This window comes from Danio rerio, chromosome 16, assembly GCF_049306965.1.
Source record: "Danio rerio strain Tuebingen ecotype United States chromosome 16, GRCz12tu, whole genome shotgun sequence".
Lineage (NCBI taxonomy): Eukaryota > Metazoa > Chordata > Actinopteri > Cypriniformes > Danionidae > Danio > Danio rerio.
This window is the reverse complement of record NC_133191.1, coordinates 50,895,566-50,920,527: the sequence shown is the minus strand read 5'-3', so window position 1 is coordinate 50,920,527 and position 24,962 is coordinate 50,895,566. Positions and strand designations below refer to the sequence as shown.

At 36.0% G+C, this 24,962-nt stretch overlaps 2 protein-coding genes across 7 annotated transcripts in view; one reads left to right on the top strand and one right to left on the bottom strand.

Moving 5' to 3' along the window:
* The first annotated feature begins 959 nt into the window (after positions 1–959).
* LOC101886607 (uncharacterized) overlaps positions 960–24,962 on the top strand; it is a 98,793-nt gene continuing 74,790 nt past the window's right edge. For 4 of the 6 annotated variants that reach the window (XM_073926734.1, XM_073926736.1, XM_073926733.1 and 1 more), the window contains exons 1-2: positions 18,979–19,253; positions 21,107–21,211. In XM_073926734.1, the coding sequence (XP_073782835.1) occupies positions 21,113–21,211 (99 nt within the window). In that variant the 5' untranslated portion in view covers positions 18,979–19,253; positions 21,107–21,112. Of the gene's footprint in view, positions 1,233–18,978; positions 19,254–21,106; positions 21,212–24,962 lie in introns of those variants that run through there. The other 2 variants (XM_073926732.1, XM_073926738.1) reach the window with 2 other exon arrangements.
* rpz6 (rapunzel 6) lies at positions 14,544–18,949 on the bottom strand. The gene is made up of 2 exons (NM_001146098.2): positions 18,874–18,949; positions 14,544–15,727 (listed from the first exon to the last, which is right to left on the bottom strand). Exon 2 carries the CDS (start codon positions 15,723–15,725, stop codon positions 14,544–14,546), a length of 1,182 nt encoding a protein of 393 aa, NP_001139570.2. The 5' UTR covers positions 15,726–15,727; positions 18,874–18,949.

Genomic DNA, 24,962 nt, shown 5'->3' with positions numbered 1-24,962 from the left:
CTATCCAGTGTTTATCTATCTATTTATTTGTCCGTCCGTCCGTCCGTCCGTCCGTCCGTCTGTCTGTCTGTCTGTCTCTGTCTGTTATCTATCTGTCTATCTATCTATCTATCTATCTATCTATCTATCTATCTATCTATCTATCTATCTATCTATCTATCTATCTATCTATCTATCTATCTATCTATCTATCTATCTGTCTGTCTGTCTGTCTATCTATCCAGTGTTTATCTATCTATCCAGTGTTTATCTATCTATTTATTTGTCCGTCCGTCCGTCCGTCCGTCTATCTGTCTGTCTATCTATCTATCTATCTATCTATCTATCTATCTATCTATCTATCTATCTATCTATCTATCTATCTATCTATCTATCTATCTATCTATCTATCTATCTATCTGTCTGTCTGTCTGTCTGTCTGTCTGTCTGTCTGTCTGTCTGACTGTCTGTCTGTCTGTCTATCTATCTATCTATCTATCTATCCAGTGTTTATCTATCTATCCAGTGTTTATCTATCTATCCAGTGTTTATCTATTTATTTGTCCGTCCGTCCGTCTATATGTCTGTCTGTTTGTCTGTCTGTCTGTCTGTCTGTCTGTCTGTCTGTCTGTCTGTCTATCTATCTATCTATCTATCTATCTGTCTGTCTGTCTGTCTGTCCATATATCCAGTGTTTATCTATCTATTTGTCCGTCCGTCCATCTATCTATCTGTCATGTTTGTCTGTCTGTCATTATGTTCATCTATCCATCCATTCATCTATACATCTGCCTGTTTGTCTGTCTATCTGTCTTGTTGCTCTAGGACTCCATGTGTGTCCTGTGAGCTGTCACAATGAAAGCATGACGACCTGCTTTAGACATCACGGAGCACCACTGAGGGTATTGTTTCCTGTAAAGTTTGAGTACTTCAACATACTCAGATCCTATAAAGTACATATAGTTCCTGTTTTCCTCCTTGTGCTCTAAAACTCAGACATAATGAGGAAGTGGTTGCTCTCACTATGAGCACAGACTGCTTATGTGACAGACATTTTGCTTTTTCTCTTAACCGTGTATAAGAAGTCTCTTGATTTTCTGCTCTTTATTGTTAAAGAATGATTCTCTTCGCACTTGTAATCCCTGAGTTTAAGTCATCCTAAAATTGATGGCATCACAAGAACACCGGCGGCCCAAAGTGGATGGAGATCCTACGACTGGATGAGACAAAAGAAAAAGACAAGGATTGAAGGGGTAAGAGGTTTAGTTTAATACATAATTTGGAAAAATGAGTAATAGGAATATGAGTAATATGCTGTGTATCTATAATAATAAGAGGTTTTTAGCTATCATATGATACAGGTTTCTATGTCCAGTATAATTTTAATGTATTTTTCACTTTTCGTAAAAGACACTGACCAAATTTTCCTTAAGTTTAATGATATATGCTATATATTTAACTCATTAAAATATATATTTGGAATTAAAAAGGATAGTTTACAATAAATTTAAAAATTTTACATTTATATTGGACACAAAAAAAGATATTTTGAAGATGGAAGCTGGTAACTATTATTAATAATATTTATATTTTGTAATATATTCATAATATTTGTCTTCTACTATGGAAGGTAATGGTTACAGTAGGTTTATAAAATTCTTCAAAATATCTTCTTTTGTGCTCAACAAAATAAAGAAACTCATAAAAGTTTAGAACCATGTGAGGGTGAGTAAATATTAAGTACATTTTCATTTTTGGTGAACTACCCCTTTAAAAAACACAAATTCTAATTGTCATTTGACATCTTTATAAACACTAGCTTCGTCAACAAGGTTTTGATCAATCAAAGTGTATTATAATTTAGTTTGGTCACTTATTTTTTGATATATTTCATTCATTTGTTTCATGTTTGCAAAAATCCCATTTTTTCCACTAAAATATTTTTTTTTTCTGAAATGGTTTGACATTATTTGAAACATCACAGTACAGTAGCCACTTTATTTTCATTTACTATGATTTCTACATTGGTAAAGTTACTTTTGCAAGCATACTGTATATAAAAAAGCTTACACTGGTAAATGTTAAGAGTATTGTTTCATAAATGTTTGCATAATGTTACCCGTCACTAATACTATAGCTTCATTGAATTCAATAAACTGTCTGAGATACTGACACTATGCTGTTATTAATGTACAATATACTTGTTGCCACAAGATGTCACTTTTGCTCATAATTACTTTTATTGCATGTGCTAGTAGAAAATCATTACAGTGATCAGCATGTTTTGGACTATGTGGACTTATCCATTTTACATGTTAAGGGTTTTTATAGTTTGTCCTGTTCAACAACACAGATGAGCTTATTTAATATCTGTTGATTTGTTTAATAATCAACATGGCACGTCAGTTCTTGTTTGCATGGGGTAGATTTTGAGAGAATGTTCACCAGGACTTAAAGCAGCAGCTTTAAATGGGTAGTTCACCCCAAAATGAAAAGTTACTGTTAATTTACTGAAGCAATTAAAGATGTAGATGGCTTTTTTCTTTGGTAGAATGTTAAAGAAGATTTATTTTGCTGAATCTGTGGTTCGGATTATGAAAGTCAATGGCCATTTCTGAGATTAAAAATAAACACATACACAACAAGTTCAAATCAATCCCCATGATTCCTGATGATAAACTCTCATCATATGAAGCAAAGTGATTGGTCTCTGAAATTAAGCATTATTTAAAATAGTATTAGCTTTAATCCACACCTGCAGGAACCATGGCTAATGATTTGGACATATTTGTAAAGCATGTCTTTATTTTTAATCTAAACTGTATCCATTATACAAATCATCAAGGACCACCGATTCAACTAAAAATCCTCTTTATTGTTAATATTCGTGAAGAAAAAAAAATCATCTACATCAACACTGCAACAAATGTTTTCAAGAGGTTTTTTTTTTTCTTGTTTCAAGTCCACATACTTAACAATTCTTAAATCAGGAAGCATTTTCTAGACAAGTAAAAACTATTTGAATATGTATATTTGGGTGTATTGTATATAATGATATGTTTTCAGAAATAAAATACTAAAATTCAGTGAGTTTTTCTTTAAATTAAGAAAAATAATACACCAACGTGGTGTATTAGATTTCAATTAAAGATTACAACGGCAAAGAATGTTGTTTTTTTTTTTCTTTCTCTTATGCACAGATGAATTGTTCACCACAAAGCTAGCAATGTTAGCTAATTGTCCATTGTCCTATATGTTGACTGATGTATCCAGTCCTGGTCAGTCTAATCTCAGTACTAAGCCAAGGCTCCACACATTAAATCCATCACTGAGCCTGCAGAGATCAATAGACGTCTAGATCACAGGAAGCAGGCGAATGTTCAGTGGCTTGTTGGAGGCTGAATATGGATCACAGTCCATTTCACCCAAGCGTGTAGTTTTGATGCTTTTATAATGATAGCTGAAACCTCAATGGCCAAAGCTACGACACCACAATACTCTGATTAACAGAACAACTGCGCTGTGCTGTCGGACTTTATGCACTGAAAAAAAAAAGATTCATTCACAGCCGCAACCCAGTATTGGGAAACACAAATACAGTCTCTCATTCACACTTATACAATAGGGATAATTTTGTTTACAGTGCATAATTTATGTTTTTTGACTGTGGGGGAAACCGGAGCACCTGGAGGAAACCCACGACAACATGGGGGGAAAATGCGAACTCCACACAGAAATGCCAACTGGCTAGGCGGGACTCGATCCTGTGATTATTCCTGCTATGAGGCGACAGTGCTAACCACTGAGCCACCGTGCTGCCCTACAGTTAAAGTTTATCTATCTATCTATCTATCTATCTATCTATCTATCTATCTATCTATCTATCTATCTGTCTGTCTGTCTGTCTGTCTGTCTGTCTGTCTGTCTCTCTGTCTCTCTATCTCTCTATCTATCTATCTATCTATCCATCCATCCATCCATCCATCCATCCATCCATCCATCCATCCATCCATCCATCCATCCATCCATCCATCCATCCATCCATCCATCCCTCCCTCCCTCCCTCTCTCTCTCTCTCTCTCTCTCTCTCTCTATCTATATCTATCTATCTATCTATCTATCTATCTGTCTGTCTGTCTGTCTGTCTGTCTGTCTGTCTCTGTCTATCTCTCTCTCTCTCTCTCTCTCTCTCTGTCTATCTATCTATCTATCTATCCATCCATCCATCCATCCATCCATCCATCCATCCATCCATCCATCCATCCATCCATCCATCCCTCCCTCCCTCCCTCTCTCTCTCTCTCTCTCTATCTATATCTATCTATCTGTCTGTCTGTCTGTCTGTCTCTGTCTATCTCTCTCTCTCTATCTATCTATCTATCTATCTATCTATCTATCTATCTATCTATCTATCTATCTATCTATCTATCCATCCATCCATCCATCCATCCATCCATCCATCCATCCATCCATCCATCCATCCATCCATCCATCCATCCATCCATCCATCCATCCATCCATCCATCCATCCATCCATCCATCCATCCATCGATATTTTATCTTAATCTTTTTTTAATAGGAGTTATCATTGGTTGGTTTTACCAGGGCTTTATAGTATACTGTAAGAATAAAGTACCAGGAATCTGAAACATTGCTTTTTGAAACTCCTCAGAAAGGCTAATTTTTGTCATTTTTTTATGGCATACAAATAACCTGTTAAACAAGTTTAAATAGTAGGCTTTTGTTGAAGGGTCTGAGTGTTGCTTTTAAGACTTATTTGTTTGCTGTCTTGCAGTGCAGCCTTACATATCATGCTAAAGTTACTGCATTGTTTTTTGTAATGTATTTGTTCTGTATAGTCCACGCAGGCTTGCAATCTGCTGCTGTCTTTACAATGTTACTGCTGAAACGGGCTGTTATTTTAATTGGTGGCTGCACTCATGCATATATGCACAAATACATGCTGCTGACCTTCAGAAAGGTCAGAAAAGAGCGAAACAGACAGAACTGCTTTGCTTTGTGAAGCTCCAACACACTGCGTGAAATGAGAGCGAGTGCAGATGGAGCCAAAGCAAGATCAATATGCCGATTAGAAGCGTAATACGCTAATGGTTTGGCCAACCATATTGGTTTACCTCCTGCTCGCAAAGACTGAAACTGACACTTACTGTTTAGAGACATGGCTTAAAATGAATCTTTCATAAGTTGATGGTAAATTTTATTTCATTACATTTTATATATTTTAATTTAATTTAATCTTTTTAACTTATATTAATTTAATGAATTACTTTATTTTATTAAATTGCATTTAATTGTATTTTATTTTGTCCCATTGGAGATATATATATTTTTTTATTACAGCTTAATTTAGCAGTTTCAGCCGTAAACTGTAAATATAAACTTGTTAGGTTTACTAAATTGAACTGTTAATTGAAGTAAGGCAATGATTTTGCAAAATAATTAAAAAAATATCTTGATTGTATCTAGTATTTACTTCTTGGTAATGTATATTAAAAATATTCAATCAATTATAGTCATATTTAAGTTAATGTGCAAATTTTGTTGACTTAACTCGATCTGTAATCTAAATTAATCGAGTTTTTACTGTTTTATTTTGACAGAAACCTCTGTAAATCTCAGACTAAATCACGTCTCCCTATTTTAATCATGTGCAAAAAGTACACAATAGCACTTAATTTCTTTACATTTATTTTCCAATCTGACTCAAAATATGCTGGCAACTAGAAATCTGCATGGTTGCGTGAACTCATTCAGTTTAAGTTCAGCCTAATAATTTATTAGATTTTTAATGTAACTTGTTTCTATTAAGTACAATAAACTATCATTAAAAATGTAAGCCAGCTAAACATTTCATTTTAATTAATTGCACTGCTTGATTTTACAATGTATTATGTTCATCTTGTGGGCATTTCATTTATTTATTTTTTACTTTTCAGTGGGTTTCATTAAATTTTTTATTACTTTTAGTCACACAAATATTGTATGCCAAATATTAGTAATTATATACAAAATGGTTATTTTTGAGGCTAAAAGGGCATCCAATGTGTAAAACATGCTAGAATAGATAGCAGTTAATTCCGCTGTGGCGACCCCTGCAGTGGCGGAGCCAGAGGGGTGTCCAGGGTGGACACTCCTGACATCTGATTGGCCACCCTGGGTGCCACCCCAAAACGTTATTTGCTGCTGGCAGTTCCTGATGCTGATCGACATCTCATTTGTCTAAAGCATGGCTGCTCAACCCTGTTCCTGGCGATTGACCTTCCTGCAGATTTCAGCTCAAACCCCGATCAAACACTGCTGAACCATTTAATTAGTACCTGACCACACTTGATAATTACAGGCAGGTGTATTTGATTTGGGTTGCAACTGAAATCTGTGTATGTGTATGTTTAATGTGGCCATTACCGCCGTAGCATGTACCGCCGCCGCTCTAAAGGAAAAAGAACACGTTTTTTAGGTATGACCGCAGTTTGCGACTGTACCGCATGGTGGCACAAAGGGACGTTATGCAAACGGACCGAAATAGCCTATACATTAGCTGTAAATACTCTGCTACTTGTAAATAAAGATAAACAATGAAACGATGAATTAAAAGTCCTTCATTAATCATTAAAAAGACAAGGCTACGTTATTTAAAGCAGGCATGTCCAAACTCGATCCTGGAGGGCCGGTGTCCTGCAAAGTTTAGTTCTAACCCCAATCAGACATGCCTCGGCTAGCTAATCAAGCTCTTACTAGGCCTTGTAGAAATTTCCTTGCAGGTGTGTTGAGGCAAGATGGAGCTAGAATCTGCAGGACACAGGCCCTCCAGGGCCGAGTTTGGACACCCCTGATTTAATAAAGAATAACAAAGGACCTTTGAGGTGAAGTGCTTCAAAACAAGTCCGCTATATGCTTCAGCACCAAAACGCGAGTTGCCGTGAGATTGTGTTGGTTTGTTAAATAAAATAATAATCTAGCCTAATTAAATTAAACTGAAATATTCCGTTTCAGAGAAGCCTATATTAACTGAAAGAAGAATGTTTCTGGTCACAGTTTGACACGGACGAGTTGACAAACCAGCGCTGATGCTGATCGCCTCTGTGCTGCCTGGACCCGCTTCATAAACTCAACGAATAGGCTATTGATGATTTAGTGTAAGCTACAATCAACAAACCAACCTTTATTCCATTTGGAAAATTACAGTTATTAATAGTTATTATATAATATAGATTTATTATTCATTCATTCATTCATTCATTCATTGTCTTGTCGGCTTAGTCTGGGGTCACCACAGCGGATTGAACCGCCAACTTATCCAGCACATTTTTACGCTGCTGATGCCCTTCCAGCCGCAACCCATCTCTGGGAAACATCCACACACACACTCATACACTGCGGACAATGTAGCCTACCCAATTCACCTGTACTGAATGTCTTTGGACTGTAGGGGAAACCGGAGCACCCGGAGGAAACGCACATGAACGCAGTGAGAACATGCAAACTCCACACAGAAACGCCAACTGAGCCGAGGATCGAAACAGCAACCTTCTTGCTGAGAGACGACAGCACTACCAACTGTGCCACTGCTTCACCCTTAGATTCATTATATCTTATGTAATACACATTACGTCTGGCTGTGCATTGCATTTGAGGGGTGTGACTTTAAGCTCATGAATATTTAATTGTGTTCTTCTGACAAAGACATTAACTAATAAGTTCTGTTAATATTTTTTTGGCTAATAATGAATAATGCATGCATGTGAATGTCTATAGTTATTTGCAGCATCACATTTTCTCCCGTAAAGCTATTAGAAAAATAAAGGGCTGTCTATGCATTGCGTTTGAGGGGTGTGGCTTTTAAGCTTATGAATATTTAATAATGCTATCCTGGCAAAGATATTGACTAAGTACTGTTAATAATTGTTGTTGATCATTAAGAATAGAGTTGCACTCTTTGCAAACAAGGTTAAACGAAATATTGAAAATGAATATGCATTTTGGATGTACTGTTGTTCATTCGAGCATAGTATATACTTATTTTGGAGATCAGTATGCTCTTGTTGCAGTGTATTCAGTCTAACAGCCACATCTAAAGATAAATCCAGTGCTGAGGCTGAGCTGGTGTGTGTCACAGTACAAATGTTTTAATGCTTTTTATCAGATCAGGCCACTTAAGGCCAGGATCCGGTCGATGGTCCACTTTGACGAATAGGTAATGTCATTAACTCAGGCTGTGATTGGCAGATGCTGCCAGAGTGGGGCATCATGGGATTGATCCACCGCCTCCGCACTTTTGTCTTGCTGAGATTGATAAAATCAGTCAGTTATTTATTAAATATTGATACTGACTGATGGCCTTTCCTGGAGACGGCTGTGGTTTCGGTTGCTGTTATTTGAAAAGTTTTGAAGCGGTGCAGCTAGACATGATGCTGTGGAATAATGTGTGTTTGTTTTGGTCTGGTTACAGATAGGTTGAAGGTTCAGCCCTTTATCAGAGACTGAAGCCACTGGATCAATAACTCTAGCCTGGACACAAGCCTCAACCGCTAATGAATACAGGCTGAGCCTTGAGTTTCCATTTAGAGTTAGTGGCGTGAAGATTCGTTTTTTTCTTCATGGATTTAAAACTTGAATTATTCCAGGATCCACTTTGTATGTTTTTGATAAGTAGCAGACCATCTTTAAATAAATAATAAATAAATTAGCATTAAAACAACCAATCTTTTTTTTTAATTTTTTTTTTTATTTACAAAAGCTCATTATAAATTCTAAAAGATATAACGTTAAATAAATTAAAATACTACTAATAAAGATGCAGTACTGTACAGTTAACAGTACATTTTTATAACCTAGAAAATATACACTTACCGGCCACTTTATTAGGTACACCTTACTAGCACCGGGTTGGACGCTCTTTTGACTCCAGAACTGCCTTAATCCTTCATGGAGTAGATTCAACAAGGTACCAGAAATATTCCTCCAAGATTATGGTCCATATTGACATGAAAGCATCACACAGTTGCTGCAGATTTGTCAGCTGCACATCCATGACCCAAAGGTGCTCTATTGGATTGAGGTCTGGTGTCTGTGGAGGCCATTTGAGTGCAGTGAACTCATTGTCATGTTCAGGAAAACAGCCTAAGATGATTTGCGCTTTATGACTCATCAGACCAGGCCACGTTTTTCCAATGTTCTATGGTCCAACTTTGGTGAGCCTGTGCAAACTGTAGCTTCTTATTCTTAGCTGACAGGCGTGGCACCCAGTGGGGTCTTCTGCTTCTGTTGCCCATCCGCCTCAAGGTTGGACATGTTGTTCGTTCAGAGATGCTCTTCTGCAGACCTCGGTTGAAATGAGTGGCTATTTGAGTTGCTGTTGCCTTTCTATCAGCTCAAACCAGTCTGGCCATTCTCCTCTGACCTCTGGCATTTGCGCCCACAGAACTGTTGCTCACTGGATATTTTCTCTTTTTCAGACCATTCTCGGTAAACCCTAGAGATGGTTGTGCATGAAAATCCCAGTAGATCAGCAGTTTCTAAAATACTCAGCCTCTCTGGCACCAACAACCATGCCACGTTCAAAGTCACTTAAATCCCCTTTCTTCCCCATTCTGATGCTCGGTTTGAACAGCAGCAGATCGTCTTGACCATGTCTACATGCCTAAATGCATCGAGTTGTTGCCATGTGATTGGCTGATTGCGCCAATGAGCAGATGGACAGGTGTACCTAACAAAGTGGCCGGTGAGTGGATATGTATGTGTGTGTGGTCAGCATGCACATTTTTTAGGACATACAACCCATTTTGAAAATGAATATTTTTATCCATTTCTCAGTGAATATGGGTCATATATTTTTATGCATTTAAACAAAACAGAATTATTAAACAGATATTTAAAGATATATTTACTAAAATAATATTTTAATCACTGATCATGTTAAGAAATAGAAAGATAATAAATTCAAGTGAATTATTGCACAAAAACTTTTCTCTCGATTTTTACTCCTTTAAAAATTTTTAATCAATATTTTTTCTATTACATATTAATTTGGGGGTGCTTATTTTTGGACCATGACCATAAGTTATTTTGATAGATTAGTTCAAGTTTTTGACTTCAGTGCTCGCTAATCTAATATATATGCTCCAATTTAGTGTTGGGAAGCATCTTATTTAAAACATTAATTCAAATTAGAGATTTGTGAGGGCTTTACTCATATATGCTGAGCGCACTGTATGTATTAAATCATGCAAATGTCCAAATTTTAGCATCTATCACATTCTGCTGTCAATTATTTGTTAATGGTAAATTAAATCAGAAATGTACAGATTTTTTATTGCTTATTTTGTTGCTAATAAAAAATTATAGCCATATAAAGAGAACAGTTCTATTGGATTATATGTGTGTAGGGGTCATAAGTCACCCTTAGTGATTCGGTCACAACATGATTGGTTATAAATAATCTTACAACAGACATTTAAACTAGGCCTCCAATATGTTTATTTTCAGTGTGATTCCATTATGATTTAATGTGACAATGAGCACAATTCATTCTCAATTTTAGCATGAACAAACAATGCAAACACACAGAATTGCACAGTGAACAGATCCCCTCTCCTGAGTGTAAAATGATGGATTACTCTTTCACTCGGCACCTCAGAGAGATTTTAATGGATCTGGAGAGCTGATCACAGCAGTTTGGAGCTCTTCGGCTTTATATGATCAAAGTGAAACCATACTCACAGCAGGAAATGCTGACTTGGGTACAAAAACAGTCATTTAATTAAGCAGCAGATCATAGCAGCAGAAGTTATGAGCTGGATTTAAACAGTGCATGCAATTTACAAATACTTTGCCTTTTGCTCAGGGTTTACTACGGAAAGACTGGGGTAATAAAGTCTTCACCTCTTCTTTTCATGGTTGACAGAGTGTTTTTATTCAGTCGGCTCTATCTAGGTCAGTCCCACAAAGGCCAGTCCTGGCACAGCTAAAATACAGTCAACCTGCTCCAAAGGTTTTTTTTCTACTTTTAAGCATGGCATTCATGCTTAAAAACATGGCGTGACATTATTTAAAGACACAAATTCAGCCGTTCATTAACAGTATAAGTGCATAAACAGATGGGCTGGTTAGTAACTAGTTAGTCTGATTACTTTGGTATGAGCATTAAAGGGATAGTTCACTCACAAATGTATTCGTCCTCTACACTGTAAAGACATTCTTGCTGCCTTTTTAGTTGAATCAAATTAACTTGTTAACTTGCATTTATCAAACTGAATAAAAATATCAGGTTAAACTTTGTAGAACTTAAAAAAGTTGAGTTGAAACCGGATTAACTTAAAGTTAAAGCAATATGAAGATATTTGTTGAGCTGACTTTTCAGCCCCTTTCACACAGTGATACCGGTTAATATCTGAAACAACTTTACCGGTAAATTCAATAAAGTGCTGTTCGCACAGACAAGGACATTTCAGATTTTTGTCCGGATAGGACCGTTCACGCATCCATTCCAATATACCACTAAATTCTGACAACATTATTCAGAAACGGTCTTTAACGGCTGCACTTGTATGTGTAAATATAATAGGGGTCGGGCTTTTGTTGATGGTTTCACTTTTCTGTACAGCTTTAGCAATCAAGCGGCTGCTTTAGTTCCTGAGACATCCAAGCTCCCACCGTAGCTAAGTGTTTACACATTTGACTACATTACTAATTCTGTGGATTGATAAGTATTATCAAGTATTACAACTTCGATGTAAACTTATGGAGGAATGCTTTCGCATGTTGAGATGTACATTTGTTTGTGTCCTCCATGTGCACGAGCGCCACACAGTTAAACGCAGAGCTGTAAGGTAAACAAACAGCGGTTTATCATAAGCATTTTATCTGTCATTTTTTACACAGCTGCCATTAAGAAGAAACCCAGAAATGTTATCTGACTAACATCTAGCAGCTAAATGTGTCTGGAAAAGCATTCAAAAGCTTTTATTTTCATAAACAGCATGGATGTGAATGCATTTTGAATGTTCTGATTGGCTAGAGTAGATGTCTGATGCTCTTTCTAGCAATTTTACTTCTGCGTTGACACAGCGAAGCATTCCGGCATATTACCGGTAATGTTACAACTTCTTTTCCCGGAAAATTGCTGCAACGAATTTATCAATATTTTCAAAAAGGGCCCGTTCACACATGATCCTTTCCAGAAAATTCTCAAATTAAGTCTGTGTGTGAAAGGGGCTTTTGTCATTACGTTTTATACAGTGTACTTGCTCTAAAACGGTTTGATTTCCACTGTGTTAATGTAAATATGAATGCCAATAACTACTACTTTTCAACATTTTCCAAGGAAAGTAAAAATAAATAAATAAATAAATAAATATGTAAAATAAATAAATATATTATATATTTATAACAATAAGCTTTGGAAACACTTGAGGGTGGGTAAATGGTGAATAAACTAATATTTGGTGAACTGTCCCTTTAAGAAGTGCATGAATAATTACAATAACTTGCGCAAAGATTTGTTAGAAACTATTAAAATGGCAAATTATAACTGTTTTTCAAGGCATATATATTGTTGCTAAACAAAGTGCATGTAATGTGTTTTTTGACTATAGAGTGCACATTACATATATATATATATATAAGGGTGTCACGATCCTCCAAATCCTCGATTCGATTACATTTTCGATTCTAAAGGCACGATTCGATTCGATTTTCGATTATGAATAATTAATTAATTAATGACCAATTAATTATTTGTAGCCTACCGTTTAAACTACCTGACCTGCATGGTCTTTGTTTTACCCATAAACAAATCATACAGTAAATAAATAAAGGCAAGATACACACATAATTACCACCTGTCAATCACTTTTTCTGCGGGACTCGTGAATAGGCAGTGATCTGTGTCGTTATAATGGCGTCGGTAAAAAAAGACGCACAACCAACAGGAACCAGCCAACAGTATCTGAGGTGTTCGCTAAAATGACTAAGTACAAGTGAGTAAAAGATTGAAGCAGTCCTCTGACTGTCTGGACCTGCTGTCTCGAGCGCATGGCTGTATGTGCGTCTGTGTCTGTGTGGTCACGTGATGTGCATTTTCAGAGGCAGAGAGGAAGGAGGGCTGCTCAGAAATGCCACACGCCACTGTGGATGTCAAATCGTTGTCGTTCTAAAATGCCATTTAAAAACAAAGACAGTGTAAACAGGGCCTGAGTGTGTACTTTTCGCGAGCGGTTTTGCAACGGTGGCGGGCGGAGGATCGCGATGCCGGTGTTGTCTATCGGACGAACCGTATGTAATACGTACATAGCAGAGCTTGCAAAACTGTGGGGTTTTTTTTGTCGACAACACGAACGTTGTCAACATAACTCACTGGAAATCCAAAATGCACACCGGCGACTTCATTGAAAGAGGAGAGGGTTTAAGTTCTGTCGACGGGTCTCCTGCTTCTGCAGTTTAACAAGCCTGTTTTATGAGGGCGTGGCAGCATAGACGATTCTATTTTTTGATTCAATAATCGAAATTGAGCATAAATTTCGATCGATTTCGATTAAAAATCAAAATCGTGACACCCCTAATATATATATATATATATATATATATATATAGAGAGAGAGAGAGAGAGAGAGAGAGAGAGAGAGAGAGAGAGCATTGCTATCTCAGTGCTCAAAACAAAGTTATCTCAGGACAATTCGTAACTTTTTGATTTAGTGGCTAATTTGTATGGATTTAGAGTTGTGGTTTAGTGCCACGCCTCCTTTAAAAAGTCGTACATTTTCATATGACTAAACTCATGCAATTCATATGAATTAGGGATGCAGGGATTAACCGTGATTTAATTTAGTTAATTAATGGTTAATTCATCAAAAAGGCTTGTCGACACTGCGTTTCTGCAAAACTGTTGCAATTGAACATGTTATGCCAACTGTGCGCTAGTTTAAAGTTCCAAGCTTGTACACAGAGACTAATACGCACACACACAGAATAAACAGTGGTTAAGGCTATTAACTAAGGGGCGTTCATACAGTATATCACGCCTTTTTCGTGCACAAGTACCTTATATCCAATGGAGTACATTTCACTACATTTGTACTCTTTAAAAGGGAAATGCTTTGCTACTGTAATATGTAGCTTAGATTGACATTAGACAAATACTGTTTTTTATTTGTTCTTTTTTTATTTATTGATTGCTCTGTCATTTATTTTCAGTGTAAAATAATTACTAATGTTTTAATGTCAAAAACTGTTTTACTTAAATTTAAATGGACTAGTGTTTGTTTTTATTTATTCTTTTCTGCTGTATTATTTGGTTACTGAGCAGCAATAAATAACACTTTAAACATATAAGAAGTTTTCATGTGATTTTCTAAACTAGTAGTGTTTTGAAATGAATGAACGCATAATAATCGTGATTAATGTAAAACCGTGATAATTCCTCAGATTATGATCGTACAACCAAAGTCTAAAATCGAACACGAATTAAGCACTAAACTGACAAAATGTAAAATAGTTACGTTTCCTCATGAGATCAAATGCAATGCATATCAGTGATCTTTCGTAATCTACTCTGAATGCACGCACACATTGACGTTCTTATGTTTCTCCCAGTAGTGACATTGTTCTGGAAAGCTGGACAGAGTGAAGCTCTCCTTGTGTCGACTGACGGCATGAATCAGAAACCCTGCTAACTGCTTCTCCAGCATCTCCACCACAGCTTTAGCGTCTCCTTTTCTGGCAGGACCCTCCATCATCTGTTTGATGCTCTCATTGGGCACCGGCTGAGGGTCACTGCAGTACGAGACCACCAGGTGTGTTTCGTTTCCTTGAGAAACTTCCAAATATTTCTGTCCGGACACGCACTGAAAGTTTTGTCCGGCTCTCAAGTTGCTAATTTTGCCCATGTTGCTGATGACTCTGATGGACCAGCAAACCCAGTCGAACTTCTTCGTCAGGAAGTCCAGCAGTTCTCTGGCTGTTTCCTGAAGGTTTGCTTCCTCCTTTTCCTTCAGGAGCCTCTTGATGTCTAGTTCAGCTTGCTCCGGGAATGATTGCACACATTTCTCAATGGTTTCCTTCATTTTGGTCTCGATCTCCTCGATTTTGGTGCTCCACTCTTGGATCTTCTCCTGCTCCGCTTCTTCTCCCTGAGTGAGGAAACAATATCCCAGCAGAGCGATTATTCCCAGACAGAGCAGCTCCTTCAGCCGCACACAAAAATCTTCCAGAACTCTTCTGTTTCTGGCCTCGTATTGCTCCACAACCTCCAGGATTGGCTCCCCGAATGTGCTGTTCCCCATCACAGCATCATAAAGCATGTAAAGATTCTTCTCTCCACCTGTTTTGGGGAAGTGCTGTAAGAACAAGCGTTTTCTGACCTCCTTATACTCCGGTTTGGCCTCCAGAATGTCAATGTATTTTCTAAACTGGTTGCATATGTTTTCCTCCACAGTGAAGAACTGGGAATCCAGGCGTCCCTTTTTGATTTCGCAGTTGATGTCCTCTATTTGAGATGAGAGGACGTCTAGTTTGCTTCTCACGACTAGAAACTGATCTTTGACATATGTGACCTCCTTGCTTTCTACGTTGTCCAAGAACAGCCTCAAAACTGGTGCGGAGGCTTCAAAAAGTGGACTCAGTCCTCCAACAGCGCTGGCCAACACCTCGGCTCCTCTCTCAAACATCTCCATTACTTCTTCAATCGCCTCCTTCTTCTGCGCAACAACCCGCTCTAGTGGACTGGACATTTCTGAAAACAAACAACATCGATTATGAAAGTAAACACATTTTTTTTGTATATGTAGTTTAAATGTAACATAAAATAGTTGTGAAAGCAATAACAGGAGTTTGAATTGTTTAGAGATTGTTGTTTAATAGTTTGGGACACTTTCTGCTAACACTTTATTTTAAGGTTTCCATGTTACTATGAAACTGTATGCTTACTAAATAATAATTAATGTACTTTCTGTATATGGAAGTTTTAGGGTTTGGGTTTGATGATTTGTTGCATGCAAGTATGAGCTACTTTTGTTATGTACATGTAATCAGGGTGCAATATATACATTGTACACAACTTTTTTGCTAGTAGTTTGGTAATGCATGCTTCAATGAATCAAATTTATGAATGTATTTAAATTAAATCCCATTTGTTAATAGAAATGTATACGTTTTTTGGGTTTTGAGGGATATTTAGTGACCATTTTATTTTAGTCTTTCAAACTATACAAATTATGTCTCATTTTTTTTTTTTTAGGTTACATGCATATATAAAACAGAAATGTGCGCACATCTAGAAAAATCTTGAAGGCAGGTGCACGATCAAAAAACAAACATAAGTAGCAAAAGATTCAAAGTAAATCGGCATACTGCATAATGTCGGTCGAAACGTAGTGATTTTGTAATTTTGACAAATAAAATTTTTTTAAAAGCTAAAGTAGCAGTATGCCGATTTACTTTGAATCTTTTACATGCATATATAAACCGATAAACACTTATTTTACAAGAAACATGTTTAGTGTATGATTAAGATGTGCTTCAGTGCTCTAGAACTGCCAGTTTCCGACTTTTGAATCATATTTTTCCTAGCATTGATTGGCACAGTTATGCATTACCAATGGTATGAACCGTTATGGGGGATCAAATGACTATTTATATTATACATTTTTAATTATTAATATTTAGATATAAATCAGAGATTAGAGAAAGCTATGAGAAAGCTATTTTTTTAACTATTAAAGGGCTGACCCATACATCTTGTTTTGATTTTCTTCAGAGGGGATCGAGCCTTAATTAGGGGGGCAATCCCCCCCAAATCTCCCTGTAATTTGCACCCTGCATGTAATGCCAAAATGACTAAAGTGTTTGTTATTACTTAAGAGAAATTAAAATAAGCTTAAGCAAACACTTACTGTATGAAAATTGACCATGAATTTGTTAGTGTAAAAGTAGTAACAAGTCATTTTTGTTTATTGATTATACTTTTGTTTATTGATTATACAAATGCCATGGTTAAATTATGGTTAGTTCAGCAAAACCATAATTAATATGAGTTACCATGACTTAACCACAATAGTCTTGTTTATTTGGGTAGACGTGTAATAAAAACAGTGGTTAATTTAGTTCTATCTCATAGAGAAGACACTAATGTAGTTCATAAATCAGAGATGCCCAAACTAGGGTGCGCGGGACAAAATTGCCCATTGTAATCTTTGATTTGGTCCACTATCCCATCTGAGAAGAGAGGGAGAATAATGGAGAGGGTTGGGGCGAATGCATTTAAAAGAGATGGTCATTTATAATTCGACATAACCTTTTTTTGGTTTGTTTGTTTTATTGCTACAAAAATAAATAAATAAATAAAACTGAAATGAAATGTTTCAATTAAACGTTGATAGAGGACTATGCAGAAGACATTGGTGAGCAAATTAAGGCAAAAACTAGAGTAACTCCATTCTGGGTTAAATGAGATTTTTTTTGCTGCAATAAATTAATTAAAAAGTGTAACAATCATGCTGTATTATTTAATATAAATTAATGTTTTCTAGTTATTTTTAAATATTATGAAATAAATTAGGAAATTATCCATGGCAACTATATTTACCTTCGGCCCACAAGCCTCAATCAAGTTTGGTTTTGGCCCTTCGTAAGAAAAAGTTTGGGCACCCCTGCTATAAGTGAAGTTTATTTATAAACTAATTTCGAGAGGATCACATGCTTATGATCGCTTGCGGCTGGTCCCGCATTATCCAATTTATGATTCACCAATCAGACGATTCCTAAGCCAAAATAAATACCCTAAGTTTCATATAACAGCCATCTTCATTTTGAAGAATCCCCTCTTCCTCCCCTACTTCTCCTCCTTTCCTAGATGGGTGGCACGGTCGCCCAGTGGTTAGCACTGTTGCCTTACAGCAAGAATGTCATTGGTTCTAGTCCTTACCAAGCTAGCTGACATTTCTGTGTGGAGTTTGTTCTCCCTGTGCTCACATAGATTACCCCCGGGTTTTCCGGTTTCCTCCCAGCAAAAACATGCAACTTATAGGTTAATTTACTAATCCAATTCGGCGCCATAGACATGCTATTAGTAAGTAGTTATCTCTTAAGAGCAATCCCTATCGGTTCATTAGCTACTACAGCAGGGGAGATCTTGAGATCTACCTGAGCTCAAACTCCCCTCTTGCCTTGCAAACGGGAGGGAGCCCCGGGCTCGAGGATCTAATGAGCTCAGGGCTCTCTCTCGGGACAGCATGCCGAACAAGCTTTTACAATCAATCATCAGCTAAGTGTAAACTCTTGAAATTTATATTAGGGTTATAGTTTCCTCAGACAACACCCAAATATATATATATATATATATATATATATATATATATATATATATATATATATATATATATATATATATATATATATATGTATATATACAGCAACAACAGCAAAAATGCATAGCCATATCATATTCATAATGATGTTTCAATAAAATTATTTAACACTTCTTTTTCTCATATATTGCTCATATATAGTGTTGTCCATGATAGTAAAACATCAAGCATAGCCTTCATGAAACTGTCATCACGTTGCTAAATTTAGAGGTCTGCCATCAGCATATTTTCTGTCTTAAATCTCCTTGCATGTTATTAAGCAAACCACGACAAAGCGCATGCATGTTTTACAGCATTTAAACAATCACATTCCGTTCAAAATAGCAAACGCTGAGAATCATGTTGGATGTGGCACCAATAATGTGCCATCATCATCTGTTCGGTAAAGGACACACCTCGAAAAGCGTTTTAAAGCTCAGTCTGCCTCATGAGTGTCCTACATGCGCACCACAGCTTTTTAAATATTTCAAACAGGTTTCTCACGTCTGGCTGGTTAAAGAAATGTCTCATTTACCTGTCCGAAATGTAGTTTTCCCTCAGGTATTGGCTCGAGGTGGATATTTGTGCTGATTTGAGAGTGTGTCTGGAGTGAACAGACTGGAGCGCGCGCGCGCGGGAAAGAGGGAGTTGCGCGCGCTGAGGATGCTTCAGGATGAATTTTGGTTTGGAAAGCCTTTGGCAACCGTCGGATAAATGTTTAGCTATTGACAGTTTGGCTTTATCTTACGTTATGATGATAATTTGACGGCAGATAAAAATGTTCTGTATTGTTTCTGAAGGGAACCAGCGTGTAATAGGTGCTCATTAGGAGGAATATTGCGCGCAATGCGCAACACGAAGCAGCGTCGGTGGATCAGAAGAAACGCGCAGATATTTTCCACACAGCAGTAGCAGGTATTTTATGCTCATGTATGTACGTGGATATCAATCTTTATGTACAATGTTACAATATGCATCCAGTGTTATGCATCCAATATTAGCTACTCGGTGTTTAAACGTTATTTTATTTGTGCGTGTAGTTTTGGAGGACAATATGTACTTATTATGGAATTAGAGACATAAGAATATAAGAAGAAGCGAGTAAATGTATATACATTTATTTATGGGTAAATATAGGCCTATTTGTTTTCTAACGATCTACAAAAAAGCGTTTGGAAAAGCGAGGTGTGACACTGATGCATGCGTCATGGATGGCTGACGCTGCTGAACATGATGACTGATTCCCATGAGGCTTAGCGGAAAACAGAGAAGGTGTTTAAAATTGAATGATTTTCGACCTCATTGTGTTCTAGATCATAAGTAACCAGTGAAAAATGTTATTGGTTCACTGTTTTAGATTTTATTTTGATTCATATTCAGTATTTTTGTTAAGACCATGTGTCACAAGGGGGTTGTTCGGGGTGCATTATGTTACGAGTTTCACAGAACTAGTTTTTTTCTTCAGGGTTTCAATCTCAGTACATAAATGACAATATATATATATATATATATATATATATATATATATATATATATATATATATATATATATATATATATATATATTGTAACACGTTTATTATTAAGGTTATCAAAATGATTGTACAATGTGCTTTTACAGACATAGTCAAAGGCAAGTTTTACAAAAATGTGCAATGAGTTGTAGAAATTATAGTAATCCTTAAAAATAAGCCAGCAGATAGATGGAGGTAAGGGGAAACAGGGGAAACATCATATCATCTATAAGTACTAATATTGGCAACTAATTAGTCATATAGTCTCTGAAAAGGCACATAAAACTAAATATATATTTTCTTCATCATAGCATATTCCTATAACATTGACATGTCATTTGAAAAAAGAACATTAAAACAAAACAAAAGAAAATAAAAAAACAACCCTCTACAAAAAAAAAAAAAATTTAATTAACACACAAAACCATTTCTCTCACATGAGGGCAAGTGATCTATAAAAGGAGGCCATATATTTTTATAAACTCTGTATGTTGTCAATTAGCACAGCGACATTATTTTTTTAAGACCTGAGTGTTTTTTATTTCTCTGCTTTGAACATAATTTAAAGTAGTTAAGTAAACAATAAATCCAAACTAAAATATGTTTATCTATTTGTCTGTCTGTCTCTGTCTGTATGTCTGTCTGTCTACCTACTTATGACTAATAGCACTATCACCAAAACATAACTTAAACCTTCTTATATGCTCGCAACTTGTTAAATGTTTACAGTCTCTAATTGTAATTGTAATTGTAATAAATTAGTTTATTGTTACTGGTATTTAAAAGTAATCTCATACCTTACAATATTACAGTCTCAGAATCGTAGTGCGTTACATTACTCCTGTATGACTTTTGAGTTACTTTCACTAAAATAACTATACTGAAGTAGAACTTAAAAGCAAAATATGCCCAATTTTTTACATCCACAAAAACTCTCTTAAACATTGTTATATTTTTGCTGCCTTGTGTATTTACATTATTTCACATTATCGGGTATACTTCCCATTCTTTTCCCCTTTTTCACATTTATGAAAAAAGAGGAAAATGCTTTATTTTTCTTTAAATGTCAGGATTAAATTGTGCTGTCTGCTTATTCATTTTACCAGTTTATCAATGGAAATTACAGTTGATTTCTTTTCACCCCACATTTTGTTCCACATCCTGACATTGTAACTTCTAAGTTTTCCTAAAAGCCACAGCACTAACATGATTACTAACTAATTATCTTCCAATGTTTTCTTCTACTTATTTCAGAATCATATGTCCATGATTGCCTCTTCAACTTGCTGCAAGAGTCTTTTGCAAACGTTTCCTTCTGAAGCTGACGCAGACCAAGATCCTTCTGGGATGTCACACGGGGTAAAGTAAATCTTATTAATGTTTATGTATTCCTGAATGAACATATAAAACAAGAAAATAAGGAGAAAATACAAAATTCCTTCTAAGTGCATTTTTGGGGGTGCAGGGAGATTTGTGTGAATAAATCAATCATTTATAAAGAGAACTTATGTCCATAACTGTTTTTGCCTGTCGCTATTGGATTAACAAGTGATTTTACAATTCCATTATTCCTGTAAATTGAACAAGGCACTACATGAAGAGTTTGCTAGTAAGCATGGTCCAGCTACCCCTGCTGGTAGATTCTATTGCTACATTGTGTGTCAAAACAACATACACAGAATTGATGCAATGCATTTTAAAATGCAAACTAGCCAGATTGAGGGTGGCACGGTGGCTCCGACCAATCAAATCAAATCAAATTAAATCACTTTTATTGTCACATCATCAGCAGCACGTGTGCTATGATGAGTGAAAAGCTTAGGTGCTGGCTCCAGACAGTACAAAATACAGACAGTGCAAAATACAGATAATGCAAATACAACGATAATGTAAAATTGACAGCGATATGTGCAATGAATAGGTGTCCACATAGTTGTTGGCAGTATTGTTTCAAGTATCGAATCCCAACTGTCGCCTCACAGAAAGAAGGTCTCGGCTGGGTCAGTTGGTGTTTCTGTGCGGAGTTTGCATGTTCTAACCGTGTTTGCATGGGTTTCCTCCGGGTGCTCCGGTTTCCCCCACTGTCCAAAGACATGCGCCATAGGTGAATTGAATAGGCTGTAGTGTATGAGTGAGTGTATGAATGTGAGAGTGTATGGGTGTTTCTCAGTACTGGGTTGCGGCTGGAAGGGCATCCGCTGCAATAAACATATGCTGGATAAGTTGGCGGTTCATACTGCTGTGGTGACCCCTAAAATTTAAGCCAAAGGAAAATTTCTGAATGAAAAAAACAAATTGAGAGAATTGTACCAAAATAATATTGTATATTAAATATGCTACATTTTGCCATTTTGCAGTGCTTATAGTTTCATATTACATGCTTTTTTAAAATACATTTAACACAAATAGGTGTGGCTTAAAAATAAGTGTGGCTTAAAGCTCCTCAGTTGTATTATATATATATATATATATATATATATATATATATATATATATATATATATATATATATATATATATATATATATATGTATGTGTGTATATATATATATATATATATATATATATATATATATATATATATATATATATATATATATATATATATATATATATACATATATACATATATACATAATTTTCATTGCCCATCTTGAGCCAATTGTTAAGAGTTGTTTTGGTTCAATTTTCAGCTTGACCTCCACTGCTCCTGTAGTATTATGTAATATATTTAGGTCTAAATGCAGAGCTCATGCAGTGGACTTTTACTTCCATCTAGTGGCAAAAAAATTATAACAAGCAATAGTAGTGTCAGACAGCTGCTAGAGTAAAAGATAGTAAAATACTATTCATGAAAACCATCAAACAAGAGAAAAAAACAACCATGTGATATGTTAAGCTTCTATTTATATACTATTATTTTTCAATATTTAATAAGGACATTAATAGTTTTGAATATGATGTATTATCCTGGCGGCACGGTGGCTCAATGGTTAGCACTGTCGCCTCACATCAAGAAGGTTCCAGGCTTGAATCCCAGCTGGGTCAGTTGGCATTTCTGTGTGGAGTTTGCATGCTCTCCCCATGTTGGCGTGGGTTTCCTCCGGTTTCTCCGGATTCCCCCACAGTCCAAAGACATGCGCTATAGGTCAATTGAAAAAACTAAATTTGCCGTAGTGGATGAGTGTGTGTGAATGAGTTTGTATAGGGGTTTCCCATTGCTGGGTTGTGACTGGAAGGGCATCTGCTGCGTAAAACTTATTCTGGATAAGTTGGCGGTTCATTCTGCTGTGGCAACCCCTGATGAATAAAGGAACTAAGCCGAAGGAAAATGAATGAATATATAATCCTTAATAAATTATTATTATTATTATTATTATTATATTAGGGACAGCATGGTGGCTCAGTGATTAGCACTGTCACCTCACATCAAGAAGGTTGCTGGTTTAAATCCCGGCTGGGTCAGTTGGCATTTCTGTGTGGAGTTTGCATACTGCGGTTTTCCCCACAGTCCAAAGACATGCGCTACAGGTGAATTGGATTAACTAAATTGGCCATAGTGTATGAGTGTGTGTGTTAATGTGAGAGTGTATGGATGTTTCCCAGTACTGGCTTGCAGCTGGGAGGGCATCCGCTGTGTAAAACATATGCTGGATAAGTTGGTGGTTCATTCTGCTGTGGCGACCCCTGATATATAAAGGGTCTAAGCTGAAGGAAAATTAGATGGCTTATTCTATTATTTTTTGCAGATAAATTTTTAAATAATAATATTTTTATTTGAATGTCAGAAGACTCATTATCAGTAGTTTATACAATAAAACCCCTTTTACTCTTAACACCTGCTAATGGCAAATAATAGATAATACCTATAATAAGAGATAACTGCATTCTCTTAATGAAAACAACATGGCATAGCTATTTTAATTCCTCATTTATTTATTGAAAAATGTAGCAATATTGTACAGAGTTATAAGTGCAACATCATTCCATAGACTGAATTACAGGAAAAGGTATTTTAATGGTATTCAGGAAGGTAACATGTTCCAATCTTTGAGACATTCGAAAAGTACACAGATCTCTTTATAATCCAGCGATGTATGGATAAATAAATGCGACACACACATGATTATCGAAGGTGTCAGACTAAACATGCAGCACTGTACATCGCACTGCTATATAGCAAGCACATCAAGTGTAATATTCTAATTTATCCAAAATTAAAAGAATGCAAAAATAAAAACCCTTCAGTTTCTGTCACTTCTCTCGTAATAAAATATTTGCTTTGATGATGTGTTCTTATGGCACAAAAATAATAATAATTAAGACACCGGATGCAATTAAATGCATAATTAAATCTATTACCAACATGACACCCCCACCCCCCAAAAAATAAAAAAATATCATTTTTCATTATTCATTCTTTAATTTAATTTTCAACTTAGTATGCAAAAGTGTATGCTCTTTATTTTGCGATAGATAGATAGATAGATAGATAGATAGATAGATAGATAGATAGATAGATAGATAGATAGATAGATAGATAGATAGATAGATAGATAGATAGATAGATAGATAGATAGATAGATAGATAGATAGATAGATAGATAGATAGATAGATAGATTCTTGAGGGTTTTGTGGCCAACTTAATTGTGTTTTGTTCAATCCACTTATATTTTTCTAAAAACTAACAAGTTAACTTAATTAACCCTTTATGTTGTCTCAACACAAATTTATTGTGTGGAACACAGCAGTTTTTTTTATGGTGTATACGGTAAAAGAGTGATTAGTTACTAAAATGGCAAGTAAACCAATTACCTTAAAAGCAACAAGTTGACTTTACTTAAAAACAGTGTGTCAACCAATTGTAACTTGGAACTTTTAAGTCAACTCAATTTATATAAGAAATGCCAATTTTATCACTTTTTTTTTTTAAAATAAAGTCAACTAATCGCTTCAACATTGGCTCATTCTGAAAACGTAGCCCTGTATACATTTATGTGGATCGCGAATTTTGTAGCCAGAGCAACGTATGACTGCATTTTGTCTTAAAGCGAACGCTACAGGACGGATGATGCCATTGCTTTTCATGCTAACCTCTGTGTGAACGGC